The 9,674-nt window shown below is 42.0% G+C and overlaps 1 protein-coding gene across 1 annotated transcript in view; it reads left to right on the top strand.

The window, feature by feature from the left end:
• The first annotated feature begins 368 nt into the window (after positions 1–368).
• Positions 369–9,674, top strand: part of LOC107283833 (CMRF35-like molecule 7) — an 18,196-nt gene continuing 8,890 nt past the window's right edge. The window contains exons 1-2 of the mRNA XM_015811800.1: positions 369–538; positions 6,439–6,771. Of these exons, the coding sequence (XP_015667286.1) occupies positions 481–538; positions 6,439–6,771 (391 nt within the window). The 5' untranslated portion in view covers positions 369–480. The remainder of the gene's footprint in view (positions 539–6,438; positions 6,772–9,674) is intronic.

Here is a 9,674-nt window from a genome sequence, read left to right as displayed (position 1 = left end):
TTTCATATTATGATGAGATGCTTGAAAAACTGGAGTTGTAAGTTATTGGTGGTGGACTTCTGCTTCCTCTTTCTTCACCATGAGCAAGTAGAATCCTCATAACTGGGGGGGGGGGAAGCAGAAGTAATGATGATACAATTTGTATTCAAGAGTGTGCTATGCAAATGACGGGAAAATTGCTTTTCCGAGAAGATCTTTAATTTTTACAGTTATATTTCCTTCCTTTTGTATTATGACAAGATGCTTGAAAAACTGGAGTTGTAAATTATTGGTGGTGGGCTTCTGCTTCCTCTTTCTTCATCATGAGCAAGTAGAATCCTCATAACTGGGTGGAAAAAGCAGAAGTAATGGCGATACAATTTGCATTCAAGAGTGTGCTATGCAAATGACAGGGGAAAATTGCTTTGCCGAGATCTTTGATGACAGTCAAACCAACAGTTAGAAGTTAAAGGAGAATGCGAGTGTGCAGTGAAGGACAGCATGCTACAGCAGTACCTGACTGTGGGACTGTTCCTCCTTTTTGATCTCTTCCTAAAAGGTGAGAGGTTTATATTAGTTTACACTAAGGGATCATAGCAGCAAGAGATAGTTGGATCCACGTCTCCCAGCAAATTCCTAGAATTCTGAGGCATCAAAGCCATAAATGGGAGGGGTCTTATGAGTTAATAGTGGTAACTGCAGTAAGCTGTGACAAGCGAGTGTTCTCTAGTTTAAAGAATAACAAAATAACACAATAACGGAGTTGGAAGAGACCTTGGAGGTCTTTTAGTCCAACCCCCTGTTCAAGCAGGAGATTCTATACCATTGCAGATAAATGGCTGGCCAATCTCTTCTTAAAAACCTCCAGTGTTGGAGCACCCACAACTTCTGAAGGCAGGCCATTCCACTAATTAATTGTTCTAACTGTCAGGAAATTTATCTTTTTTCTAGGTTGCTTCTCTCCTTGATTAGTTTCCATCCATTGCTTCTTGTCCTTTAGGTGCTTTGGAAAATAGGTTGACCCCCTCTTCTTTGTGGCAGCCCCTGAGATATTGGAACACTGCTATCATGTCACCCCTAGTCCTTCTCTTCATTAAACTAGACATACCCAATTCCAGCAACTGTTCCTTATATGTTTTAGTCTTCAGCCTCTTAATTTGTTGCTTTTGTTTGTTTTTTGTTGCTCTTCTCTGCATTCTTTCTAGAGTCTCAACATCTTTTTTATATTGTGGTGACCAAAACTAGATACAATATTCCAAGTGTAGACTTACCAAGGCATTATAAAGTGGTATAAATACTTCATGTGATCTTGATTCTCTTCCTCTGTTAATGCAGCCTAGATCTGCTTTGGCTTTTTGGTAACTACAATACATCACCCTGCTGACTCATATTTAAGTGATTGTCCACTAGGACTCTAAGACAGTTACTATTATTGAGTTAATTGAAGATTCGTGTTAACTATTTTTTTGCATTGGTTCCATAGCTTGCATTTATTTATTATACTTTTTGTAACAGTACTGAGTGGTGTAAAATTCCACCCGAAAATATTTTATTTCTGTAGAACAATGGGAAAAATTTCTTTCCTTCCGTAATATACCAGCAGCAATGTCAGTAAACAGTCATTAAGTGCGGAGATATAACAGGCAGATGTTAGAAGAACTTCATTTCAGGAGAAACATTTTTGTTTTATTTCTTACTAGCTGTACCCGGCCACACGTTGCTGTGGCTCAGTCTGGTAAAAGCGTGTGTTGCTTTTACGTCCAACAGATGGTGCTGGTTTTTTTAAAAAGCATGTTTTACCTGTCACAGGTGTGGACATCTATATAATATAGGTATATAAAAACACGCGCGTATTCGAATGCAACGTTGTGTCAAAATTTCAAAGCAATCGGTGAAGAACTTTCGGAGATTTAAGATTTTGAACAAACGAACATTTACATTTTTATTTATATAGATTGGCAGCTCTTTCCAAGAAGTAATATAGTTTTGATTATATCAGATCACAAGCAGCTGTAGCTCAGTTATTTTAAGGAAAAAGCATAAGAAATTGAAACGTCTGGGTGATTGAAATGAAGAATTTGAATAGCTGGTGTTGTTTCTTTATGATTGATCTGGGATTTTAAGGCATCGTTTTAAGCAACAGTGTCTGTTACACCGTATGAGAATGTGAATAGTGTAGGGCAGGGGTAGGCAACCTTGGCTCTTTTATGACTGGTGGACTTCAACTCCCAGAATTCCTGAGCCAGCTATGCTGGCTCAGGAATTCTGGGAGTTGAAGTCCACCAGTCATAAAAGAGCCAAGGTTGCCTACCCCTGGTGTAGGGAGAAGCAATTTTGCTTGGAAAATGACATTCAGAAACTTTCCTTCTAACAGCTCTCTGATTGCCTTATTAATAAAAACTAAATTATGGGCTTCTGCTATATTGTTCTAGATCAGCTCCACAATTCAGATGTTTTCAAAGTACTGTTTGGGAACATTTTGAAGATTGCTTCCCACATGGCCCACTGGCTTAGTTGAGATGTTAGTTCTTATTTTCTCTCACACTTTCATGAGAGAAGCTCTCTTCCTGGATGCGTGGTCAGCTTTTGTTCCCGTCAAGTTCTGCTTTTGGAGTCTTTCCGTGTCTAGCCCTGCAATTTGGTCAGTCCCCACTTCTGTTCCAAACCACTATTCTTTGTGGGTTTTTTACGGTTTTGTTTTGAGATTGCAGTTGTTCTGGATGGCCAAGTCACCAATCTGACCACAACATTGAAAAGGTTTCTGGATTGTGGCTATTGGGATGGGACTTGTGACTAGTTAGGCAACTGCAACCTCAGCTTTTCTTTCCAAGTGAAGTTCTTTACTTTGCTTGTCTCAGAATTACTGGTTCTGCCAGGTTTCCTATTGCTGAACATTGCTGCACCACATCTGTTCTAACTACAAAACATTTGCAACGCACTAGAAAAGCAACCCAGGGCTTCTCCAGTTTGTCTTCACCCTCCACAGGCTCAGATATGTCTAGCGCAGCGGTTCTCAACCTATGGGTCGCGACCCCATTTGGGGTCGATCGACCATTTCACGGGGTCGCCAAGCAAGGCTGTCCGCCATTTTCCCCCCCTTTTCCGGCGGGTGCCTTACCTCCCTTGAGCTGGGCCAGCTGGTGGTCGGCCTGCTCCGTCTCTGCCGCTTGCCAGCTATGCCTCGGCCGGCGCAGGGGGCGGAACCACGCATGTGTGGCGCTCCCGGGCAGGGAAAGTCCTCGACTTACGACCAGTTGGGTAGTCCTCGACTTACGACCGGTTTAGTCCTCGACTTACGACCGGTTTAGTCCTCGACTTACAACTGGTTTAGTCCTCGACTTACAACCGGTTGGGGGTCGCGGCATTAAAAAGGTTGAGAACCACCGGTCTAGCGTGACTTTGGTTTGCTCTTTGAGCAGTGCCAGTCTTTCATGATCCAGCCCCAGTTTGCTCTGAGAAGGGCAGCTGGTTGCCCAACTCTCCTCTCCATCAAATTGGAGAGAATTTGCTTCCCTTTTGCCGGTATTTTCAAGTAAAACAATTCCAGCTACTGTCCATTCTGTGAAGAATTTCATCTCAGCTAATCATCAATTCAGCAAGCTGGCAAAGCATCTTGCAGGACTTTCCCCTGAATTTGGCCAAGTGAAACAGAGTTAGGAAGGAGAGTACAGGTGGTCCCCAACTTACGACCGTAAATTGAGCCCAACGTTTCTTTGTTAAGAGAATTTCACTCCATTTTATGATCTTCCTTGCCACAGTTGTTAAATGAATCACTGCAGATGTTAAGCTAGTAACACAGTTGTTAAGTGAACCTGGCTTTCCCCATTGACTTTGCCTGCAAGATGGTCGCAAAAAGTGATCACATGATCCTGGGACAACGCAGCTGTTATAAATAGGAGTCAGTTGCCAAGCGTCCGGATTTTGATCACGTGACCACGGGGCTGCTGCAATGGTCGTAAGTGTGAAAAATGGTCACAAGTCACTTTTTTCCAGTGGTGTTGTCACTTTGAATGGTCACTAAATGAACTGTTGTAAGTCGGGGATTACCTGTAGGTGGCAGGTAATCATTCAAGAGGAAGGATCTCCTTCCCCCACCCTCCCAAGTAAGGAATGACTTTGCCTGAATGTAAATTTCTTCTCCATCAGAAGGGTAGGAAAAAAAAAAAAAACTCTAGAGTTCTGAGGTTGAAAAGAACCAAAGATATTCAAAGTCTGGAATGGTCCTTGGTGGTTTGCTGATGGAGTCACACAATTGTTGGCCATGTGTGCCCCAGGAAGGATACTCCCTATTTGCTCTTGTTATTTCCAGTGGAAGGGTGATTTTGCTGCTTGTCTCCCGTACTTGTTCTAAAAAACATATGTATACCCATCCCATCTTTTCAGCTTTCCTCTTGAGACAAGGAAAGTATGAATGTGATGACCCAGGGCCCCGAACGGAGGCAAAGCAATCAGCTGGCCAGAGCAATAGTCTTTTTAATCACTGCCAATGTTCACCCAACAGCCCCCACATATGCTGGCACGAGTTCAAACAAAACAGCCAGGGAAGTTTACACTGTTCTTAAAGCAAGACAGATAACAAGCAAACGTATAATCCTTTTAACTCCCAGCTTGCCTGTGAACTGCAAACTGCAAACTGCAGACTGCAAGGAGAGATCAGCAGGAAGAAAACTGGTCCAGAATACAAAGTGTCCAGGTTACAAGAGCACATTATCTCAAGATTTCACGTTTGTTCCCGGCAAATGCCCCACCCCACAGCGTGTCCTTAAATCCTACTCCCCAGGTGTGCCTTGTGGAGTGGGGCGGGACGCTCTCCTCCCGAGCAAGTGAGCCTGCCTCCGTTGTTCCCTCCTCCTCTCTGCTCTCCTTGCTCTAGGATCAGGTGGGGGGGGGCTTGCTCCTCGCCTGAACTCTGCCTTCCCTGTTCCAAACCTGAAGGGCCCTGGCCTGCCTCAGCCTGCTCCTCCCCACAGTCCTCCGAAGCCACAGACACCCCCTCCTGGGCCTCAACAGAGAACTCCATGTCTTCCTCAGAGTCAGGCTTGGACGGAGGCATGACAATGATTCTCAGACAGCTGTATCACAAATTAGGATCGCAGCCATAACAGACTAGCTTCCATGGCTAGTAAAGAGAATGTGGAAGCTTTTTACTGATGTGACCTTCCCCAAAAGGCAGAAAGAAATGGGAAACTTTACATTCAATCGCTGCTTTATTATTAATTGATAAGGTGCATGGGATTGAAGCACTTGTGTGTTGTAAAGAACGTGATTTTGGATATTCATAGCTGCACTTGCTTTACAGTATGTAATTACATTGAGGAACAAAAATAGTTAAAAGCACAAGACACATCCACCATGTTCCGAAACTTCAGCCAAGGGATGCCTCCCTAACTGTTCTTGAAGGACACATCTGCATGATGTAGCCTTCCCTTTATTCCCAGTCCACAGCTGGGCTAACTAAGTTTGCTTTTTTTTTTTGATCCAGTGAGATAGTAGTGTAGTCTTCATCTCCTCCCAATGCTAGTCCTGCTATACGCACAACTTGTGTTGCATGTAGGCCTCTTTCAGCTACTGCAAAGTTTCTCCCTTCTCTCTGTAGCTTCTGACTTTTCTCATGACTAGGCCTCTGTAGAATGAGCTGCTTGCTTGTCAAATCCATGTAGTAATAGTCCTGACTCTACAAGTTAGAGGGCGCTTATGGCTATTACAGTGCCCATCAGAGTGTGTTGCATGTTGGGGTACTCATTTCTTCTCTGAATTGACAATTTGACAATCTGATTTACAGAGGGCCTGGTCAACTACCGAGAGTGGTCCAGATCTTATCTTCCATTGCTGAAGAAAGTGGTCCTTATAAACCAAAAGGTGCTACAGCAATCTCCCTTTTAGGTCATCTGTTTCAGAACAGGATATCTCATTAAAACGGATAGAAGTGTTTATTTTTAATGGTTCGGAGAGATGGATAATTTCACAAGTTATAGTGAAAATTACGGTCAATTTGATTTCAGACTATGGTGAATTATAAACTAGAATGAAAATACTGTATCTATCTCTTTCTTATGGCTATGCTAAGGAGCTGAGGAGGAACTCAGTTAGGCTGATGTTAGTTTCATTTGAATTGTATACACACCCAGAGAGAGAATATTAAATTTCTATATTTATTTTGCTAATTCACATGATCTCCATGTACCAAACAAGTACCTTTTGATTTTTAATTTTCAAATATACTTGTCAATCAGTTGTTTTATTAACAGAGAATGGATCTGCATGTCATCTCTTCATCAGAAGAAGTCAAGACTCCGTGGAGTGAAACTAACGTTTCTGTGGGACGGAAATCTTTAGAACACTTCTCTTCTTTGAGTATTTTTTGTTGTTGTTCCTTGTATGGCAAAACCACTTTTTCCATCCTGCAAAGAAGATAATGGCTTGAATGGCTGCCTGAGTTTGGATGCTCCTCTTTTTCAGGTTTGACGACTATGGTTAGAGGCCCTTCAATGCTGGAGGCTTCCCTTGGCAAGACGCTGTTTGTAATGTGTCAATATGACAAAAATTATTACAACTACAAGAAGTACTGGTGCCAAGGCTCTGAATGGCAGCCCTGTAAATACGTTGTTAAGACTGATGGGACTGAGGAAGAAAAGAGGGCTGGCAGAACTGTCATCCAGGACAATCAAACGCAATTCGAATTCACAGTGAGAATAGAGAACATCTCAGAGGAAGATGCTGACATTTATTGGTGTGCCATAGAAAGAAACTTGCCTGATTTCAATTGGAAAGTAAATATTACAGTAACCATAGGTGAGTCTATTTTATCAAGCACTGTACGAAGATGAAAGCCTATAAAAGATTATGGGAAAGTTGGAGGGAGAGGGAGGGAAATAAATTGAATATTCATCTCAAGAAAAGCAACCCAGTCCAGATGCTGAGAGATACTGTGAAAGCCTTGCATTAACTAACTCATTATAACTCTTTCAGGTACATCTCCTGAAAAAGTGCTGCATTAGTTTTAGGGATTTATTTTCCCATGACCTTTTTTCTTTTTTTCACCAGTAAATTTCACAGAGCAAATGAAATGTTGGGCCTTCCTTCCTTCCTTCCTCCCTCTCTCCCTCCCTCCCTTCCTTCCTTCCTTCCTTCCTTCTTTTTTTCTTTCTTTTTTTCTTTCTTTCTTTTTCTTTCTTTCTTTCTAGAACTGGGGTGAAATTGGCAGAAGTTCTTCTGGTTTCCCCTTCTAGCCCCACTAGAAATGTTCATTTTTTGAGGAAGTCCTGAAGCTTTTTGCTTATGCACCAGATTTCAAGATGTCAGTATAACAGGCAGTTCATGGATGGGGGTTCATATAAAAAGAATGGAAAGAACATATCCTTAAAGATCCGCTTGTGGAAAAGAAGACAATAGGGCTTTGTTCCCAGCACAGATGGGTTGTGGATAAAGAAGCAGGAGACTCTGCCCATTGGGGGCTGTGATCACTGCCATCCAGACAGAACAAACTGCCTGCCCTTTTTACCAAAGCTTGAAATCCAGCGATGCTTTCTTAAAATGAAACTTCCAGCTGGTTTCAGCACGGGAGATGAGCAGTTTAAATCTGCCATGGACAATTATCCTTGGCTGAGAAAGGAGAAATATTTGAACGCACACTTGGTATTAGTCAAAGAAAACTATATGGAAAGAGGAGAGCCAAACACTTTTTCCAATGGCGGTGCCTATATTAGGAGTAATATAGACCAAATCTCTTGTGTCCAGCAGCATTCCTGCAGAAAAAAGCTTTTGCCACTCTGAAATTGGATTGAGGTGAATGTTGATTTCCATCATGAAACTTGCTGGCAACAAGAACAGAGGGAGAGAATTGATTGTTGCCAATGTAAAGCATCAGTAGTAAGCTGGAGTCCTTCAGGGGTGGCATGTTCTCAGCCTCGGCCCTACATTAGAACTCCAGTTCTGTTTCGATCTCTTGGATTTACTGGGTAGAGGATGTACTGAATTGTAAAGTTTGCATAGTCCAAAAAAGCAAACGCCACATGCTTAGGTTTCTTTACTACACAATTTCTTCGATTCACAACATCTAAACTACACCTTTCCTTTAGTTAAATATACCTTCTTCATTGCAGAGAGCTATACTAGGCAAGACAGCAGAAATCTGCTTTCTTTTTAGAATAATTGAGGTTCTGGGGTTATATTCTATCACTGTTCTATTTGTTTGCTTATTTGTTTATTAATGCAGTACTAACCTACTAGACTTATTGAAAGATTCTAAAAAACATTATGTGGCTTGCACAGGTAGACATGTACAACATCCTCCACACCAAAATTGATGGGTACAGGGTGATCTTTTCCCATGCATGCAGCTTTACCTATTGTCTTCAGTTCAACAGACTGCTCAACCTCTGTGCTGTTGATATTGATGCACTAATCATTTGAGGCTGTTGCTTTCCATTGGATCAAGTCCTGGCTCTGGCTACCTTGCAGATAACCAAATGTGAGACCTATTCATGGTTTGGTACTAAGAATCAGATGGGTTGGCTGCCATTCCATCAAGTCTTCCTGCTACATAATGGCTTCCTGCACAAACTGCTTTGGTGCTGTGGCTGAATTGGCAATAGAATTCTCTGGGCTTATGGTGCTGAGGGACGTCCATCTTCCTTCCCTGGGCACAGTAGCAGAGGCAGCTCAGGAATTCATAGCTGTCATCCTAAGAGTTTATGTAAGCTGGTTTTTCTCAAAGTCTGGTCCCAGCACCCTTGGGGATTTCCCCAAGACCCTCTCAGGGCTGTGCAAAATCAAAATAATTTGCCAGCCAATCTTGAAAAATAGTACAGTATTAAAATCCCATCAAACTTTTCTGAGAAGCAGTAATGGCAGCAAATGCATTAATTTTATTTGTTATTTCTGTAAATATTGATAAACATAACCCATACAAACAAACAAAAAAACCCCTCTTTTGCTGTCCTCCATAATTTTTGAAAGTGGAAAGGAGTCCTAAAAGTTTAAGAGCTAATGTGTGGTTAAAATTCAGAGGAAGAAGCAAAGCATTTTAATAAGGGAAGGAAATTGGTTCAGTTCCCTGTCTGCCAATATTCTTGGTATCTTCTTCTTGTGCCATATCCGTTATCGGACGTTGGCAATCATGTTAGCGATCCTGTTTTTATCAGCAGCCACACGAAAAAGTGCTGCTGAGTTCTGTCCAAACCAGTCCCTTAGATTTTGAACCCACAATGTTCTTCTTCTGCCTGGACCTCATTTGCCTTCAATCTTTCCCTGGAGGATTAAATGGAGTATGCCTTATTTTTCTGGGTTTCGCATCACATGTCCGAAATATTCTAATTTTCATTTTTTAATTGTTTTGATGATTTCCCTTGGCTTTCCCAGGCGGCTTATCACCTCCTCATTTCTGATCTTGTCAACCCAGCTTATACGTAACAGCCGCCTGTAGATCCACATTTCAAATGCTTCTAGTCTCTTCAGGTGGCCTTCTGTCAGAGACCAACTCTCTACTCCATAGAGCAGGATAGGAAAAATATAGCATAGTATTACACTATAAAAATATGCCTTTCCATGAAAACACAAACTACCGACCTCTTCACATGCTGATATTTATATTTGCTCTTTATATTTGCAGATTTATTTAACCTCCTTCATGGGGTTATTTCCAAAGTTAGAGGAATGATTACACAGACTACTTACATCGGGGGGGGGGGGGGGAA

This window comes from Protobothrops mucrosquamatus, unplaced genomic scaffold (genome assembly GCF_001527695.2).
Source record: "Protobothrops mucrosquamatus isolate PMUCROS unplaced genomic scaffold, P.Mucros_1.0 scaffold_52, whole genome shotgun sequence".
Classification (NCBI taxonomy): Eukaryota; Metazoa; Chordata; class Lepidosauria; order Squamata; family Viperidae; genus Protobothrops; species Protobothrops mucrosquamatus.
Note: the sequence above shows the minus strand (reverse complement) of the source record. Positions and strands in the feature narration are given on the sequence as shown.